The sequence below is a fragment of the Portunus trituberculatus genome, chromosome 43 (assembly GCF_017591435.1).
Source record: "Portunus trituberculatus isolate SZX2019 chromosome 43, ASM1759143v1, whole genome shotgun sequence".
NCBI classification, from domain to species: Eukaryota; Metazoa; Arthropoda; class Malacostraca; order Decapoda; family Portunidae; genus Portunus; species Portunus trituberculatus.
In genome coordinates, this window is record NC_059297.1 from 1,473,080 (window position 1) to 1,492,905 (window position 19,826).

At 40.2% G+C, this 19,826-nt stretch overlaps 3 protein-coding genes across 5 annotated transcripts; 1 reads left to right on the forward strand and 2 right to left on the reverse strand.

Annotated features, from left to right (window-relative positions):
• The first annotated feature begins 1,683 nt into the window (after positions 1–1,683).
• LOC123518090 (adhesive plaque matrix protein-like) lies at positions 1,684–9,150 on the forward strand. Of its 2 annotated transcripts, none has more exons than XM_045278699.1 (3): positions 1,684–1,704; positions 6,635–7,015; positions 8,810–9,150. In XM_045278699.1, the coding sequence occupies exons 1-3, from the start codon at positions 1,690–1,692 to the stop codon at positions 9,095–9,097; spliced, it is 684 nt and encodes a 227-aa protein (XP_045134634.1). In that variant the 5' UTR covers positions 1,684–1,689; the 3' UTR covers positions 9,098–9,150. The 2 variants fall into 2 exon arrangements, with proteins under 2 accessions (XP_045134634.1, XP_045134635.1); XM_045278700.1 differs by lacking the exon at positions 1,684–1,704 and adding an exon at positions 4,652–4,777.
• A 382-nt stretch (positions 9,151–9,532) lies between these two features.
• On the reverse strand, positions 9,533–11,388 carry LOC123518088 (putative glycerol-3-phosphate transporter 2). The gene has a single exon (XM_045278697.1). The coding sequence runs from the start codon at positions 11,386–11,388 to the stop codon at positions 10,114–10,116; it is 1,275 nt and encodes a 424-aa protein (XP_045134632.1). The 3' UTR covers positions 9,533–10,113.
• On the reverse strand, positions 11,112–18,068 carry LOC123518091 (sorting nexin-24-like). Of its 2 annotated transcripts, none has more exons than XM_045278701.1 (4): positions 17,875–18,068; positions 16,900–17,060; positions 13,261–13,445; positions 11,112–11,710 (listed from the first exon to the last, which is right to left on the reverse strand). In XM_045278701.1, the coding sequence occupies exons 2-4, from the start codon at positions 17,044–17,046 to the stop codon at positions 11,533–11,535; spliced, it is 510 nt and encodes a 169-aa protein (XP_045134636.1). In that variant the 5' UTR covers positions 17,047–17,060; positions 17,875–18,068; the 3' UTR covers positions 11,112–11,532. The 2 variants fall into 2 exon arrangements, with proteins under 2 accessions (XP_045134636.1, XP_045134637.1); XM_045278702.1 differs by lacking the exon at positions 17,875–18,068 and adding an exon at positions 17,705–17,849.
• Between the last annotated feature and the right edge of the window lie 1,758 nt (positions 18,069–19,826).

Sequence of the window (19,826 nt, forward strand, 5' to 3'; positions counted from 1 at the left end):
CTTATTTAATTACCTATCTATCTACTTATCTATCAATCTGTCTATTCATCTATCTAACTATCCATGAATCTATCAACCTATGTTTTTGAAAGGAAGAGGTGAAGCTGGTCTACGGCAATAAAAAGTGTAACAAAAGAGACCCACTTGATTGCCAGTTCCTTAAAAGGTTAGTAGAGTTAGAACAAATGTCTTCAAACTTCACTGTACGATTATTTTTCACTGTAGTACCATTTTCGTTTACATATCTATCTACCCATCTAATTATCTATCTACCAGTGAATGGGTCAGCAATTCAAGACAGCAAAGAGCATGAGGGCCACTGCATGACGGCAAACTAGCGAAGAGTGTTGCTGGGCGGGGTTGGGCGGAGAGCGGCGTGGCGTGGCGGCAGTTTTGGTGACCTCATAATTAGTGATGTTGGCAAGTGTAAAGTAAAAACGAAGATGTTACACAGGGGCCCCCGGATGTCACCTCTCGTAATGCAACATGATTCACGCAAAAGAGTAATTAATGTTAATGTCTCTCTCTCTCTCTCTCTCTCTCTCTCTCTCGGTAAGGAGTAATCTAATGTGACCTCTCATGGCTTTTCTTTGCCCCTCCCTGCACCTCTTCTCCTCTTTCCTTGACCCTTACCCCCCTCCCTCCTCCTCCTCCTCCTTCTTCTCTACTCAGGTCACTGCCTCAACCTGACCTCGAGCCGCTCCATAATTGTATTTGTAAACTGTTGGGTCAAGCTAAATGCGTCACAATAACAGGGCATTTTTACTTTGTGCTCATTCTTGTCTCCCTGTTTATTTATTTTTTTCGGCCAGAATTTTTGTTGTAATTATTCTCCTGGTTGTGATTAACTTAACTATGACAAGTGTGCTTTGATATTAGTCTCCCCATGGCGAAGATCTGAAGAAGCAGGCGATTTTCTTCAATTAAAATTATTCGTAATGTTAAGCTTTCAAAATCTTCTCCTGTCTCACATTTTCTTTTCCGTTCTCATTTTCGTTATTCACATTAATAATCCTTCTCCTTCAAACCGTCTTGCTTGTCATCATCTCTCATATTTAACCCCTTCAGTACCATGACACGTTTTCATATTTATTCTGCTTACTATTTGGTGATTTTATATAGCTTCAGAAACTTATGTGACGATTGAAATAGTGAAGACTCCGGTTGTTAAGCTTCTGACCTCCATAGACTCTTCCTAATGTACATAAAATCATCTAATCAAACTCAAAACTCGTGGTAAAAATGCGTCCCAGTTCATAGTATGCATTCAAAGTCGTCTTGCTCATCAACTCTCAAGCGATTTAAAATGTCTTGGTCGTCATAATGTTCACTCATGATTCAACTTGGCATGTATTCCAAATCACTTTCATCGTAATCTTTCGTGCCCCAACTCAATATACCTTGTCTTCGTCCTCGCAACCTCCCAAATTATTCAACTCAAAATACACTCAGAGTCCTCTTCCATGAACCACCTTAACATATATTCGAAATCCAATTTAATTTCTTTCTTCTTGACTGTCATCTTCCATTCCATTAAAAGAGGGAGAAAAACGCCAAAGGTTCGTCATGAGTGAGTGTCGTCTGCGGTCGCCTGCCACCACGAGGGGAGGGAAGGTGGTTGAGAGGGGCGAAAGTATATAAGCGAGCGGGAGGCCTGGCTCTGAGCACTCGCCTGACGGAGGAAGCAGGATGAACGCAGCACAGGTGGGTGAGGTGCAGCAAAAGAGAAAGGAGGAAGGAATACAGTGGTGGAAAGGAAGGATTCTCAGTGTGGATGGTGGCAATTCTATTCATTTTAAGTATTATCTCATACAGTAGTGGTTGTGGATGTAGAGTATGGAGGTGGTGGAGGTTTGTAGTAGTAGTAGTAGTAGTAGTAGTAGTAGTAGTAGTAGTAGTAGTAGTAGTAGTAGTAGTAGTAGTAGCAGTAGTAGTAATAGTCAGATGTAGCAGCAGTAGTAGTAGAAGTAGATGTACAAATAGTAATAGTTGTAGTTGTACTTACAGTAGTAGTAGTAGTAGTAGTAGTAGTAGTAGTAGTAGTAGTAGTAGTAGTAGTAGTAGTAGTAGTAGTAATAGTAGTAGTAGTAGTAGTACGTAGTAGTAGATGCAGTAGTAGTAGTTTTTCTTATTTTTGTTTTTGTTGTTGTTATTGTTGTTGTTATTACCGTTGTTACATTTACTTACACGCAATGAATGAAGTTACACACACCGAACTATTTCTTAGTGTTACTGCAACATAAACAAGGAAAAAAAACAGTGGAGAAGGAAGCGATAAAACACAACAACTTGACATTGCAGAGGTGGTCTAACAGTCACGTGGTAGTGCCTCGTCACTGTCTTCACCCTTACCGTAATAGGCGACTTGTGAAGCTGTGTCGCCAGATGACATCACGTGTCTCAGCGCCACAGAGCGAATTTCTCTGAAAAAATATCTTAATTACCATAAATGCTCTGCGTTCTTTCTTGGAAAACTATAAATACATATCAATACAGAAACTGTTACTGCTTGTATAAAAAAATGCAGTCGATATGTATCTTTATCTAAACAAAACGAAAATAATGACGATATATATAGTAGTTGAGAACTCGAGTAAAAATAATTGTCCTTATATGAAAGTAATGCAAATTTAAGCAGGAAAAGGCGTCGAAGACAAAAAATTCTGCTTGCATTTCTGCAAGCGTTCTAGTGGAGTAAGGATTCTACGATATTCTTTTAAGCAAACCTAATGATTCTGGTAACATTATGACATAGATTGTGCAAAAAAAATAGATAAAAATACCAAGACTGCATTCAAGAAACGAAACTGATTATGATTTTGATTATGTGGCCATTTCAAATCAAGTTCTCGATAAATAGTGAATAGTTTTTCTTTTCTTTTTTTTTCATTCCCTCATTTGTTTATCCTGGTTAGAGCAAGTTTCTACAAGGAGTTCTCGAAAGTCAGTTTGGTGTCCGAGTGTTAATGAAAGTCCAAACTGCCTGGTATAAAATCAGCTTCGTGTCCACTTTACTGTAATACGGTCCGTACTCAAAAACGCCTTGCTCTCTCACCACGACTGTTTTTCAAGGCCACAGAGATGATTAGACGGGTTTTCAAGAGTGTTTCTCCAGTTAATAATACAGAAATCTTGTTAATCTGCCTCTAGAACAGTAAAAACACCTTTAAAACTCGTATAACTTAAATAATGCCTTTTGAAATAGTGGAGGTGAAGCGCAGAAGTGTTTGAGAATACGAGCAGTAATGTCCCCAGTACTCTCAGTGACGCTTTACTCTCACGCATAAACATGTACAGGTGGTATACAAGGATGCACGAAGTTTTACCATTACGCGGTAGAAAACTGAACATGTATATCATTATGTGTTTACTCTATTTGACTCTCTCTCTCTCTCTCTCTCTCTCTCTCTCTCTCTCTCTCTCTCTCTCTCTCTCTCTCTCTTAAAAAGTGAAATTATTAGTTTGAGAGAGAGAGAGAGAGAGAGATAACTAAACAAGCTACCTTGTAAAACTCTCTCTCTCTCTCTCTCTCTCTCTCTCTCTCTCACACACACACACACACACACACACACCTCAGACGAACAAAACATCAAGCTGGTCACAGTAATGAAGACGAGCAGCGGTTACCACTCATTACAACACAACCACTCCCCGCCTCACTGCGCTGCTCAGTGAATCCACACCTCCATCCATCATAACCTGCCCCACACTCTCCCTGCTAGAGTCCCGCCCTTCTACGCAGTACAATCACCGCTGCCCTCTCGACCCCTCCCTGGCCCTTTTTCCTCCTAAACACCCTCATTATCCGCGGAGGGCGACGGGCTGATAAAAGGAGTGTCGTAATCTCAAGAGTACACAAGGAAGAGAGACTGAGACGGCTGCCAGACGAGACTCTCTAGCCACAATGCATGATTTTGTTACGCTCAATGCACGTGCCAATGGAAAGTTTCTGGGTGTCTTAAATAACGAGCAGGGAATATTGTAGTGGTGGGGATAAAAGGTATCACACACAATGGGATGTGATAGCTATTCCTCTCCTTCTTCTTTTTAATACATGGCCTTTTTAATACATGTAAGAATTGTGCATTAAAATCTTATCGTATCGCAAGCGTGAACTCACAGGCTCCGCTCAAAATATGTCAGAGTAGATATGCATTGCGCGAAATGAAAGAGGTTTCCTACCACACACACACACACACACACACACACACACACACACACACACAGACTTGCTCATTATCTTCTACATGCGTTCATCCTCTCATGCAGAAAGACTACAGGTGAAAGTGATATGAATGTTACCGTCACTACAAAACAACAGGCACGTCATCAATTTCATACCTCAGTAGCAGGGGAGGCTGTGGTCTGTCTTGATCCTGAAGAAGCACATTGTTGGACACTTTCTGAAGGACCATCACCTCACTGGCCTTGTTTTTGTCCATCAGGAGAGAGAGAGAGAGAGAGAGAGAGAGAGAGAGAGAGAGAGAGAGAGAGAGAGAGAGAATTACTATCTCCTCTTATACACATAAAAATAATCTTCATCAATATTTGTTCCTACATAAGTGAACAAGATCTCGTCCTCCACATGTCTGTCCGAGCGGTGTTCAGTACCAGGACTTGCTCTGGCTAATCGGAATGGCACACCAGCACACACACACACATTAAACTGAACAAGTGAAGCAAACACCACACCACATTCTCTCTTCATTGGACATTACCTACTGGCAGAAACCACAACAAGAGCTGCTCTCACTAATTGTCATAGATATGCTCACAGGTGACGCCAATATCATTTTTATTAAAACTATTTAATGAAAACTAAAACCATTATTAATTTCTTCAGTACCATGACGCGTTCTCATATTTATTCTGCTTACAGTTTTGTGACTTTATATAGCTTCAGAAACTTATGTGAGGAACTGGAATAGTGAAGACTGTAACTATTTATTGTCTGACCTTCATAGACCCTTCTTAATGTCAATACAATGGTCTAATCATACACAAATCTCAAGATGAAAAATGCCTCAGTATTGAAAGGGTTAAGGGAAAGAAAGGTGGATAGAACATAACTTTATATCCTTACTGTTTACTCTCCCTCGTCCACAGTAATAATTGAGGTATCAGAGACGACTATAAGTGCAGAGTAAAAGAAGACAAGTGTGGTGCTCTACTAACAGTTGTCAGTGTTTGTGTTGGGCAGTGTATATACTATAGACTTCTTGCAGCTTCTCTTTATTTTATATTAAATGTTACTTGTTAATGTTCTGTGCCTGAAGTATGGTGAAAGCACTGTCTTATGCCTTTTTTCCCGAAATCACCTCCTTCTTTACTCTTGTTTTCTGCAGGAAAGTATACAGTTTTCGATAATTTTAGTTAGTCACGGTACGGCAAGAGTAGCGTATACTTGGCGTCGCTTTTGCCTGCGTTTAGATAATTGTCAAGACGTACAGTGCAGCTATGAACTTGTTTTCGGATTGCCTTCTTTAGGGATTGGTACCTTCAGTCTTTTCTCTCTCTATCTTTAAGTTTCTTTTTTTCTTTACTTTAGTTGTTGTTGTCTTTGGCCGGAGTCTATTACACAAAAATAAGATAAAAACAAAATCAAATATAGTTTTCACATGCAGTGGCGTAGTGAGCGTGGGATCGAGCGTCGGTTCGAACCCCACCACGTACCGTCTTGAAACTTGTCGAGTGATTTAATACTACCTACATGTCACCAGGATACCCAGGTTCTAGGTACGGGCTCTAAAAAACCCGTGCGTCCCGTCAGGGGGCGCGATAGACAACCACCAGGTTCTAGGTTGTTACACCAAAGATGCGCTTGGGTGGTGATACGGGCCCTAATACAGGTACCACTGTGAATAAAAATCACTAATGGGTGGAAACTGAACAGCGCTTCCTTTACAAGTATACCAGCAGGCGTTATAAGACATAGCGTAAAGAAAAAAATAAAGAAAAAAGTAACTCAAACTAAGTGTTTTAAGCTTTCATAACGATAATTTTCAAAAGCCGGACATGATTACTAATATAAAGACTGTTCTTCGCTAGTCGATACATAATTCTAGTTAAAGTTTCGCCAGACTCGTGAAATCACCCTTGCAAGTTCCAGTAACATGTGGCAGGATCAGTTCTCTTTGCAGTTGTCAAGATGAGACGCGGAAACACTTGGGAATGCGGCCCTTTGCTGTGACATTACGCAAAGGAAAACTGTCATTACTTGCTGCAAACCTTCCCTTTCCTCTCCCCTCTCTCTCTCTCTCTCTCTCTCTCTCTGGAAGGGGTACAATCACAGGTCTGAAGGAAATCTGTTCTCAGGCACTATTATTATCATTGCTTTCAATCCCTGACATCAGAGAATTATCACTTCGGAGAGATAAAACAATAGAATTTAACACGAATCGAGGAGACAATGCCGTGCATGTGTGTGTGTGTGTGTGTGTGTGTGTGTGTGAGAGAGAGAGAGAGAGAGAGAGAGAGAGAGAGAGAGAGAGAGAGAGAACATGAAAACGTGTTATGGTACTGAAGTTAACTTTGCCTGTGTGCTCATAAATATTTTCCTTCCCCATAGAGTACTGAACGTTTACGAAAGACAACCACAATAGAACAAATGAGTAACTCTTCTCTCTCCCTGCAGGTGTTGAGCGTAATGGTGGTGAGCGTGGTGGTGGGGAGAGTAATGGGGAGTTCAGTCAAGCTACACCCCTCACCCACCACATACAAACCCCACTACAACACCGTGTACTCCCCAAAGCCTCACCACGCCCCAATCTACTCCCCAAAACCAACTTACGCCCCAGTGTATTCCCCTAAGCCCACCTACACCCCTAAACCGAGCTACACCCCGCCTCTCTACACCCCAAAACCCACCTACGCGTCCACTTACGCCCCTCACTACACCCCTACACCGAAGTACGCTCCACCACATCCCTCTCCTAAGCCTACCTACTCCCCAGCCCCAGCCTACAAGCCCCCACACCACCACCACCACCACGACGACTACTACTACGACGACAAGGTGAGAGGTGGTGGCGGAGTACTACTGGTGTCAGAGAATACTACAAGGGAGAGTGGGTAGTGTATATATGACTTCCTGTTACTTTCTTTACAGCTCGATCAACCGTTCAACTTTCGCCCATGAGACCACTACTACTGCTATTATTTCTTTTATTATTACTACTAGTACTTCTACAGCTTTCATAGTCATTACAGAGGACCTGGAGGCAGCTCTCGTTTATTCATTATATTCGCTCGCATTTATACGCCACACCACGCGTATCTTGTGATATAATGATCAAAATTATGGCTGTTTTCCTTTTGGGCTCATGTGAGACTGTTCCCCCGCCTCACCTGGTCTCTTCCTCCTCAAGTTGAAAGGCGAACGCTAATCACGACAAATTTGAGATAAGTAGACTGGGCGACTGTGAAAGGAAGAGATTGAGGAGGAAATGGCGGAATATTTTATAAGTAATCCAGACTTGGCAGAGCACGCGGGTGTGGCAGAGACGTAAGTGGGAGTAGTGATTGGGGAATGTGGTGGTAAGGAGGCCTTTCACCGTGATATTAAGGTCGTTTTGTAGGTCGATGGTCACTTGTTGCGCACTTCACCATTGCATAGGACCAAGGGGGCGGGGAGCGAAGGGAAGGAAGTGTGAGAGGCGGCTGAAGATAACCACTACATAGGAGAACCTGCTGGGAGGAATACTGGAAAACGAATCGATTTGTAAAGAACAGTTCAACATATTCCATTTTAACTTCTAGAGGGTGTTATTTTATAGGTGTGTTTGTGTGTGTGTGTGTGTGTGGGGTGGGGGGCTGCATACACTATAGACTTGCATTCACAGCATACACGTTCTTTTCTTTTCTTTTCTTTTTTTTTTTTTTTTTTTTTTTTTTTTTTTAGATCTAGATATGTACATAATTTGCAAGCGTCACTTTCTCTAGTAATGTCACTGACCTATTGCTCTATTCTGATAACTCCATTTCTGTACCTAATTATCTGCTCATCTTGATAAATTCCTTTGTTTTGCAATTCTTTTTTTGTGTTTGCTTGACTGACCCAAGTATAAACATGAGCCTCTTCATCTTTGTTACACACTCATCATATCAATATCTCTTCCTTTTTGCCTCCCAGTTTGTGTAGCTGTAGTTTTTTTTTTTTTTTTTTTTTTTTTGCAAACTTTCCTTCATATCTTAATCTCTTCAGTAATATGACGTGTTTTCTTATTCATTCTGCTTACTATTTGTTGATTATATCCAGCTTCAGAAACTTATGTGAGGGATCAAAATAGTGAAGACTGGCCAATAATCTTCTGACTTTCATAGACCATTCCTAATGTCAATATGTATAATCATCTAATCCTATCCAAAACTCATAGTAAAAAAAACATCCCAGTACTGAAGGACTCGGGTAAATCTCTAAACCTTGCATCTTGTTGCGGCAATTTGTACTTATTCTAATTCACCAATAGCCTACATATGATTCTTGCTCTGTAAATGTCTTATCATTCCTGCATTTTCTAGTGTGGGTCTTATACAGGTTATTATTTTTTTTTATCATCTCTTCATCTACCTAGGGAAAGGCCACACATATTCACCAACAATTCTTCATTCATGATATACTTCACCCTGATATCAGTCTCCTATTTATCACTAGTGCTTATTTTTTTTCTCAGCACCTTTCAAGCTTTTGTGTATGTGTTTATATTTTTCTTTTTCAAATCCTTTACAGTCTCTCTCTCCTGCTCATCATGTCTTTTCTTAGATCACCACTGGCTTCACCTTGTAACCTCTCTTGTGTCTGTCCCCCCAGCCAGCACACTATGACTTTGGCTACGGTGTGTCAGACAACTACCATGGGACCACCTTCGGCCACTCTGAGAAGCGCTCCGGCTACCGCACAGAGGGCCAGTACTTTGTAGATCTTCCTGATGGCCGCAGGATGGTGGTTACCTACTACAGTGACGACACTGGCTACCACCCAACTATTACCTTTGAGGGCACTCCTACCTATCCTGCCCACCCATTACCTTACAAACCTAAACCAGTTCACAAGCCTGCCTACAGTCCCAAACCTCATGCATACAAGCCGTTATATTAAGGACATTGATGACTTTTTTGTTTTCTATTTTCAGCTATTTAAATTAAATAGACAGACTTTATATATATATATATATATATATATATATATATATATATATATATATATATATATATATATATATATATATATATATATATATATATATATATATATATATATATATATATATATATATATATATATATATATATATATATATATATATATATATATATATATATATATATATATATATATATATATGTGTGTGTGTGTGTGAATGTTTTGGTATCATAGTAAGAATTGGTGAGCTTTGAAAAACTGTACACACTAAAAACAAATGAAAGGTGTACATGTTATGAGCTTAAAAGGAAATGTTAAACACCTTGCTATTTCAGTTCTTATTACAATGATTGCCTTCCTCTGTAGTCCTGTGGGCAAAAAAACACAACACAAGCATCATTGCTTTATTCATCAGAATCATCAGGACTCCATCATGACTCTTGTTGTCTTTGGCTTATATAATCCTTCTAGGAAGAAAAATAAAAACATGTGCTGTGACAAAGCTCCTTAATCTTACTACCCAAGTGACATATAATTCTTTATCAAATCCGAAAATATATTGAAAAATCTAATAGTGCTATTGTTTCACAATTACGGCTAATCACAACAAATGTGAAAAAAATATGAAAATTCATTTTAACAATTATTTTGAACTTTTGTACCTCAGACCAGACCACCTCCCATGTCGGAGGTGACAGAGTGTACCGAGGCTTGGCACAGCTGTGCTCAACCCGCCTCACTAGGCAGTGAGGGTCTTGTGTGCGTATGGTGTGCTGTTGTACATACATTTAATCAATTATCACTCTTTCAATCATTATGGAAACACATGATCAATGATCACCACTCATACATTATCTTACAACCTTAAGCCTCAAATCACAGTAGTAACTGGCAATTCCTATTTCCCTGCTTGTGGTAGACACTGGTGAAAGGTAATCATTACATTCACTGGAGAAATGTTCATTAACCACTCATGCAACCTCAGCGGAGGACACCTTCACCCACCCAAGGCTACGCACATTAATGATATTTGCCCTAAAAGCCGCAAGGGCCCCTAGGAGTGACAAGATTACCATGAGGGGCATCATGGCCTTCCAGCCTAGAGTAGAAGCTACCAAGCCCACCAAAGGACCTTCCAGCACAGTGCCCAGCGACCCCATACCATTGATCACACCTGTCACAGCTGTTGCTCCACCGACCTGCTCCCCAATATCTGCGGCAACTGAGCCAGCAAGCAGGATATCTGGACCACAGTTAAAGGCTCCAGCCAAAACAAGGAAGATCACATGGAACACAGGACCCCAAGAGGCCAGCATTACAAAGGCTAGTAAAGACAGGGCAGAAGCAGATATTGCAAGAGCGCTTGTGAGGATGGCCCGTCCACCCATCCAGCGGTCCACAACTACTCCAACAAGAGCACTACCAAGAGTGCCACCCACCTCAAAGGCTGTGGAGATCAAGCCAGCATTTGTTTGGGAGTAGTCAAGAGAGAGGAGTAAATAGAGTGGTAGCCAAAACATGAGGGCATAACGCACACTCTTAACACAAAACATGGCAAGTGACACTTCGGGTACAAGGGACAAGCGCCACACAGACAGGATGGACAGGGAGACTTCGCTGCCTGTCCCCGCAGGGGCAGTGGCTCGTCCAGGCACAATGAGGCTCCGCTCCCCAGGATCCCGTCCAAATTGCAGCACCAACATGGCCAACACAGCTACAAATAAGGACGGTGGCAAGAACACAACACGCCATCCATAACTGCCTCGTAAGTAGACAGCCAAGGTAGTGCCAGCCATGCCAAACACAAAACAGCAGGTGCCAAAAGCCCCAAAGACAGAGTTACGTGCTGCATCAGAAAACCATCGAGCCAGCATAGTGCAACTGGCTGGCCAGCAAAGAGCCTGGCCAGCTCCACTGACAGCTAACAGCACAAGTACACTGGGGTATGATTCACACATAGATATAAAAGCTGTTGCAACTGAGGCAATGACGAGACCACCCCCTAGAGTGACTCGAGGTCCCAGTTGATCACCAACAGACCCAAACATAAGAGACACCCCAGCATAAGGGAGCAGAAGGGCTGCATCCAACCATCCCAAGCCGAGTGCACTGACCTCTAATGCCTTTTGGAGATCAGCTTTAACTACTCCAAGGGGCTTTCTTAGTAAGTAGGTGGAGCCATAAGTAGACCAAAGAATCACAAACATTACTCCCTGCCAGATCCTTAACCGCTGAGTTGTCTCCATTGTGCTGCCAATGAATCTACAATTGCAAAGACTACTGCAGGATGCTTCCAGTCTTCTGTCACCTACAGTGAGGCAACAAAACAGTGTGTTGATGAGAAATCAGTAAGAAGACACAATTATAGATCAATCCTATTTCCTTTTAACTCAAACTGGCATGCGAAAGTTTTGATCATAAAGAGCGGTGAGGACGCCCTTAGTAACTGTGCTGGGCAGGGTGCGGGACGTGGACGTGCGAGGTGAATGGCCCGGCAGGTAAGGATCCCTTGAGTACACCAAGACAGGCTGGTGCTCAGGACTGCTCTCGTAGCCACTGTCCTCACACCTGGAAACGAATATTCTCATTACACCACACCCTGTCAGGAAGTAGTCTGAGAATACTGGAAAAGCTCTTGTTGTTATTTAAATACCTATTCCTTATAAATAAACATGAACTGCAAAGCTGATGAGAAGTGAACTTTAATTAAAAACTTATATTTACTACCAGACATTCACTCAAATATCAATTGAATGCCAACCATACATTTCAGCAATAATCAGTAAACAGACTTAACAACATCTTTTAGATTGCTACTCTGCATAGAACATAAAATGGTAAAAGCATTTACATATGGCTTCAAATTGCATTATCTTGTCAAATTGAATTTTCATTGTAATCCATTACCAATCTGCTGTCCAGTAATAAAAAAAAATCAAATAAACATTATACAAAATAAAATTCAAATAGTTTTAAACTGAAACTTGTAATGTGCAAACCTATAGTATGAGAAAGAGAAATTCCAGAAAGCAAGTATTTTAGCAACAATACAAATGGACCTTAGAAGCATATTACAATTCAATTGTAAGCTATAGACAAAACAGTTGCCCAGTTACCCTGTCAAGATATAGAGAGGATTTGAAATTTTTTTGTTCCTCCCTGCTCTTCTCCCTATCCACCCCATTGCCTTTTTATATTATGGCCTAGTAGGCAAGCAAGAGAAGGGACTTAAGAAAAGAAAATATTTCATCCACAATGAGCCTGTGCTAAGCAGAGAAACCTACAAAGGATATAGCCAAAATTGTTGATGTGAATGAAAGAATCATACAGTGACAGACCAAACAATTCTGTGATGGCAGAAAGGCAGCAACACCACAACACCATGACTGTCCTGGCAAGGCCTGGAAAACTTCTCACAATTGTGAATGTTATAAGGGGGCAAGGATACAAATTCACGTCAGACTGCACACTTAATGAAAGAACAAAACTGTCGGTTGTTGGGTGAGATGTCAGTGAAGACAATACTTTATAACATGACAAATGGGTTTGATAGATATGTTATTTACCAATAAAGAAGAGTATGTGTGGACCGTATGGGTGTAATGATGGGTACTGTCAGAGGCCATGTTGCATTATGTCAGAGAGGGTGTGAAGGAGGAGAAGGAAGCAGGACTGCCAGTCTCTTCTCTCTTCCTTGTCCTCTCTGACACAATGCAACTCAGCCTCTTACAGTACCAAAAGTTATATCTACAATTTCCTCATGTTGTACTATCTTTTTAACAGTAGTAGGTATGAATAAATAATTCACAATTTCATCAGGGTGCATCCAGCAAGACTGTAGTGACTAGCGGCTGTTCCACTTGGTGTTCACCTTCACATCAAGAGGGACCATTGCACTCTTCATCCATGGCAACCACAGTCAAGAAAGCATCAACATAACCACACTCATTAATGAAAAATTTTGTAATAATTTAAAATGCAATCTCAAGGAAAGGAGAATAAGTCCAATACTAAAGATGGAATTTTGAACTCTGCTGCATTCTTTGAGTCTTCTTTTCAGCAATGAAGCAAATTTATAGTAATGGGGTGTGAACTCAATCCCAGGGGAGAATACTCACTCTGGCAGGGGTGGCTGATAATTATGGACTTGGAGAAAGGCTAGGAGTGCTGGTGGTGAAGGCTGCAGGGTAAGTGCAAAGTGCAGCCACTGTTCAAGGCCTGCACGTCGTGCTTCCAATACCTTGGCTGTAGTGTTGCGCAAACGTTTGGGTGGAAACTCTGCTGTTGGATACAGCTTGCGCAGCTGTGAAGGTGGGGGCTACTTAACAAAGAGGACACACTTGCAGCCAATTGGATGATGCAGGTGCTATGACAGAGATCACATATGTTCTTTGTTTTGGCTTTTGTAATCACACAATTCTGCATTTAGTCTTCTTTTGCTCTCATTTTCCTGAGTGTTTTCATTATATTTGCAGTGATATTTAAATTGTTGGATAACTAAATCACATGTAGCATTTACAATATGATTCTTGCTATTATTCAAACTTCTATTTCAAAAACACAAATAAGTGCCATTCACTTGTCCATCGACATGACAAAAATATTGAGGTGGATATTATTCTGATACTATATTATTCTGAATTTTCCCATTTAGTACCAATTTCTGTCTACATTTGTGTCTCCACAGGGTTTCCCCATTTAATCCCCTTCAGACTTTCCAATCTCTAGATCCAGACCAGTAGGTTCTGCCAGACATATGAAATATGACTTGCTAACTACACAGGCACACCTCTCTCCTCCCACACACACACACACACACACACACACACACACACACACACACACACATATGAGAGAGAGAGAGAGAGAGAGAGAGAGAGAGAGAGAGAGAGAGAGAGAGAGAGAGAGAGAGAGAGAGAGAGAGAGAGAGAGAGAGAGAGAGAGAGAGAGAGAGAGATCTTTCATTTGTTAATCTATTCAGTAAATTGATTCTTCACAATAATAATGAATAGACATGGTATTCTGTGAGTTAAGGTACATATTTCAGGACTTAATAGTTCAAGTACTAGCAAGTCAGAAATACTTCATACACAAAAGGTGTGCTTTGCTCTGGTTTGTGAAAAACAGTTGTGTGTAGTGGGCAGTGCTTGCCTGGGTCTCTTTATTTTCAACATGGAAACAGAACATTTACCTCACCTGTAAATTTGTACTATATCTTTTTAGAAAAGTTGACATCTTTCAATTTTAAAATTTTTCTAATAAACAAGAACAGTAACGCTTTGGCCTGGCATTGCTAAGGTCAGCAGATTGAGTCTCACTTGGGCTCGTGAGTTTAAGCTGTTTACTGGAAGGTTACTGCTGTGGCTGGAGCACCCCAGTGGGGAGTTAGCTTCACCTGACTGACATTCTGGAGAGCATCAGATGTGATGGATACCGAAACTAAAACTAAGGAAATTTAACTTTGTTTACAAAAAAAGAAAAAGGTGTCAGAGCGCCCCTCAACTTCCCGATAATAAATACACAAGTGCAACTGTACATTTATGAAACACTCCACTAAAGGTCTCACAGGTGATAGCAAACAGTTCAGCCAGAGCAGTAATACCAAGTGATCAAACTCTTGTGCTAGCAGTGTCACCAAGAAATCATCATTCTTAAATGTGCCAACATTTTGGTGCTCTTCAGTGTAATAGTGACATGCATGGCACTGGTGTGTGTGCATGCACACACACACACACACACACAGGAGCACATATGCACACACACACACACACACAGGAGCACATATGCACACACACACACACACAGGAGCACATATGCACACACACACACACACACACACACACACACACACACACACACACACACACACACACACACAGTTAAGCAAGTGAGAGGCAATCAACATTGTGCTTGGCCTACAAAATTGTAACTCATCAGAAATCCAGACACAAACTGAAGATATTACCTTTCCTTTCACTCAGCAAAGCAAACCTTTCATTATACAGTTCAAACACAACCTTAGCATGGATAAGTGAGTGGCTACTGTTCTACCATATTCATTTGTACTACAGTTATACTATTAAAAATAAGCATCTAATATCACTGCAATTAGAAACATAGATACTAGTAAATTTTGACTGAATAGTAGCATCATAAAATTATTCATTATCCTTGTCACCTTATCAGTGTCCTTATCAATGAACTATAATTCTATCTATTAACACTGTCTTTAGTATTTTTCTCATTAACAATATTAATCTAAAAATAAATCTACAGCTATTATCAAAACTATTTCTTCAATTCATGCATTACTAAAAATGTCAAACACATGAAAATTTGATGGGAATGAGAAAGATGAAGGCTCCATGAATGTGCATGCTGAAGTTTTTTTTTCTCTCTCTCTCTCTCTCTCTCTCTCTCTCTCTCTCTCTCTCTCTCTCTCTCTCTCTCCAAACATATGTATCAGGCATACAAACATGATGAGGGTATGCAGGATAACTTTAGTGATCAGTAATAACTTATGAGATAAATCATGTAAATTAGTAAGAGTCACATCTCTCTGCCTAAGTATGTATTTAGAACAAGAAAATAAAAGAAGCTACACGAAGCCACCAGGCCTAACAATGGCAGTCCCTAATTACACCTACCATCCTCATCCATAAATCTGTCTAATCTTAAGGAGCTCCTTATTCACTTAGTATTCACAGCCAAATAAGTAAAAGCATTACATATATCCACCACTCTATCTGAGAACCAGTGTCTTCCTACATTCACCAAAATTATTGTGGGCCACAGCAGAATGCTCCCCATGACGTTGTCACTTGTTGTCTTCACAAATAAGTTGACCTTACGCATATATATTTGCTCATCCCTCACTTCATCTTTATTTAATTTCTCTCTTTTAATGTATAGCTCTCTAATGAAAGTAAAAATTCAAAAGCTTCAATCCCCTTTCATACAGAAACTAATCAGATAAGGATAACCATTTAGAAAGTAGCTATACGATGAAAGGAAACCATTCAGAAAATCATTGATGTAAACAAACATACATAAAAATAAACTCCATCACAAGAGCATAAGCATGAGCCTCTCAAAACAATGTGCATGTTGACAGACACACTGATGAATCTATTTGAGAAAATTTACCTCCACATTTATTTTCTGCTGGGTTACTACTCTGGTATTATCATGGTTTTCCTATTGACACTTTGGAAATCAACTTGGCCCTTTGGCTGGGACACCACATGTGGTATTACAGGCCTGGTGCATAGATGGATTGATACAAGGCTTAAGGTAAGGCAGATCAATAGAATTATTACAGACATGAATACAAAAATCTGGGAAAGCATTAAGAACATTGTGAGAGAACCAATGAGTTGCTCCACTCAAAGGGTGAAGGGATGTGGCTTGGTTAGCTATATTTCAATGAGGACATAATTATGGTAGAGTTCGTATAGCAAAAAATATATGTAGATAAAATACAAGAACCAAAGAGCACTGCACGGAGAGACTACAGAAGAAAATAATGTTTTAAATAGAGGAATTGTGCAAGCAACATCAAAATGCAAATAATAAATAAAGGAATCTTGCAAGAGAGAGGAAAATTTATATTGCATTAATATATTTGAAGACCGCATAAAGTAACTCTAGTAATTACTTCATCAAGTTAATATAAAGTGAACACAGCAATACTAGTGCAAAAAAGGATAATAAATCTGATCAAACAATAGAACCACATAAATGTATCTAAAGCTCACCTCTTTGTACAAGCTGTGAAATGCAGAGTAGCGTTTTTCCAGCTTGTGAACACGACCCACGTAGCAAACCTCCAGGAGGTACACGTAGTGGCTGCGACCAGCCTCACCCTCCACTTGGCGATAACGTGGGATGTAAGCACGGATCATCCCTCACACCTGACCTGATACCGTGCAAGATGGTTAGTGAAAGCATTTATGAAGGTCACACGATTTGCATTATATTAACCAATATCTTAAGTCTGTGTATTCCTCTGAATACATTCCACTGAGCTCCCTTGAAAGGATGACTAAGATGGAAGAGTTTATATAATCTCCTTTCTACAATAAGGTGGAGTCACATTAATTAACAACCTAGAAGTTGTATGGGGTGGATGCATATCTCAAGTCAGGTTAAGCTAAGTTAGTCTAAGCAGGTTGGGATTTAGACCCATGGGGGGAATGGATGAAAGTACCAGGACAAAGATCTTCGTCAGAGCAGTGTGACCCTGTGGTAAAGAACTGCTTCCTACTTTCTCACCACATCCTCACAATTATTGTGCATTAGGAAAAAAGATTAAGAAAGTTAGAGTATTCTATGAAACTTCTGCTCTACGTATAATAGGAAAAAAAATATATCAGAGCTAAACAGGAGCCCGTATGACAAACATCAAATTCTTCTACACACATACCCTAACAGAGTATCTTAATCATTCAGTCTGCTAACAAAACATCCTACTTGTAGTACTTCTATTTGTTAGTTGTGCACAAGATACTTAACTCGGACCTCTGTTCTGCCAAACCCTTAACTAATACTGCTTCCACTTACATGTATGAGCTATCCTTGTATATCACAGTATTTACTTGCTTTCCTGGCCAGAGTAATACAGTACCTAGCCAACTATAAATAAACAATCCCTATAAGAACACGATGAGCCACGTATCTGAACAGGGAGACTAATTGATCCTTGGTAGCTTACACTCAACTAACTAACGTACTTTGAGGATGGAAATGCAGATGTGGGCAGTGACAGGAGAGGTGGATCTGACCACTGGCATCACAAGGCTCAGGGGCGCCGTGGGAGAGGTGGCGCTGGGCTATAGTTGGAGTATTCACCGTGAGGGGCTGCTGTGGCTGTGCTTCGCTATCCACCCACCCGCACCTGCCACTGCTACCTGGCCACTCGCCTCCACCTAGCTCAAAATTATTTCCTACTACATAAACTACTGGGAATTATGGAAATTGCCTTAATATACTAATTTTCAAGCACTATATTTTCATCAATATCTGAAGCTTATCACAAATCGCGATGTAGTACACAATATAGGAATAGGTAGTGAAATTAATGACTGAATAAATCTAAACCTATCCTATGTCAAGTCTCAGATGAAAATGCTAATGTTATTTAAGTACCACCAACAGTCTATTTAAATACCACTATGCATAACAAGAAAATGGTGGTGGTGGTGATGTGATGGTGTAATGGCTACAGCAGTTACGTAGTAATGGTGCACACTGGTGGTATATTAAAAAAGAATGGTCTTAATGTCAGAAACCACCTTGTTCAATGAGTTCAATTAAGTCATTTAAGGCGAGTCGCTCAAGTTTTGTTATATCTGCTATAGTATTTATTTGTGTTGCTGTTTTTGTGTGTATTTTTGGTAGTGGTGTCGATATATATAGCTGGTATAGCTCATCTCTGGTTAAGGAGCTGTTCACACGTTAATATGCACGCATAGCCCACAGGCGAAACAGAATTATATAAACTACATTATGCACACACAACCACCATCCGGGGCTGAAATAATGGTGATGGTGGTAGCAATATAGAGGTAGCACCAGCACCAGCAGTGGTACGTAAATCTACTAGTAGTATTAATACTAATACCTAGTAGTAGTAGTAGTAGTAGTAGTAGTAGTAGTAGTAGTAGTAGTAGTAGTAGTAGTAGTAGTAGTAGTAGTAGTAGTAGTAGTAGTAATGGGTGGTGAAACACACACACACACACACACACACACACACACACACACACACACACTCACACACACACACCTGGAAAACTCCCAAATTAACACACACACACACACACACACCTGGAAATCTCCCAAATTAACACACACACACACACACACACACACATGGGAAGAAGTGATCATGTAACATTAGAGTTGAAAATGCAGGAAGAGGATGGGATAAGATACAGAGAAGACTACAAAAAAGAGAGATTAAATTATGCAAGAGCAGATTTTGAAAAGTTCAGAATGTTTTTTGCTGATATTGAATGGAGAAACATTATGAACGGAAGGACAATACAGGAGAAATCTGAAATATTCCTACAGAAATATAACGAAGGAGTGAAGAAATACGTACCTACCTATAGAGTAAAGAAAAGTATGCACGCTTGGTACAATGCCAGATGAATAGAAGCTAAAAAGGCAAAAGATAAAGCTTGGAAGAAACTCAAAAAGCAGAGAAATGAAAATAACAGATAACAGTAAAAGGATGCGCGAAATGAATGTATTAGAGTAAGGAGAGGAAGAGAGAAACTGAGAAAGATGTGGTGCGAAAAAATGAAGATGAACCCAAGCTTTTCTACATGTTTATAAATGGTAAGATGAAAAATAAGGAAACGTTAGAAAAAAATAATTAAAGGAGGAGGACATACCAAACAGCAAAGGAAATTAGTGAGATAATGAATAAGAGCTTTAAAACTGTGTTCACTGAAGAAGAGCAATTTGCAGAACCAAAGAGGATATTGCGTTGCCAAGGATTGCAGGAAATCATAGTGCACAAAAAAAATATTGAAAGATTACTATATAATTTGAATGTCAGAAAAGCAATGGGGCTGGAAGGTGTATCAGGCTGGGTGTTGAAAGAATGTAAAGAGCAGATGTTAGATTCAGTTTGGGAAATAATTATACAAGTTCATTGAAAAAAGGGAGAGTACCACTA

Coding starts and splice junctions, on each gene's coding strand:
- LOC123518090 (XM_045278699.1), top strand. Junction 7,016..8,809: donor ACTACTACTACGACGACAAG/GTGAGAGGTGGT, acceptor CTGTCCCCCCAG/CCAGCACACTATGACTTTGG.
- LOC123518088 (XM_045278697.1), bottom strand. CDS start 11,388: ATGGAGACAACTCAGCGGTTAAGGATCTGGCAGGGAGTAATGTTTGTG.
- LOC123518091 (XM_045278701.1), bottom strand. CDS start 17,046: ATGATCCGTGCTTACATCCCACGTTATCGCCAAGTGGAGGGTGAGGCT. Junction 13,446..16,899: donor TTCACAGCTTGTACAAAGAG/GTGAGCTTTAGA, acceptor CCACCTTCACAG/CTGCGCAAGCTGTATCCAAC. Junction 11,711..13,260: donor TATCAGCCACCCCTGCCAGA/GTGAGTATTCTC, acceptor ATTCGTTTCCAG/GTGTGAGGACAGTGGCTACG.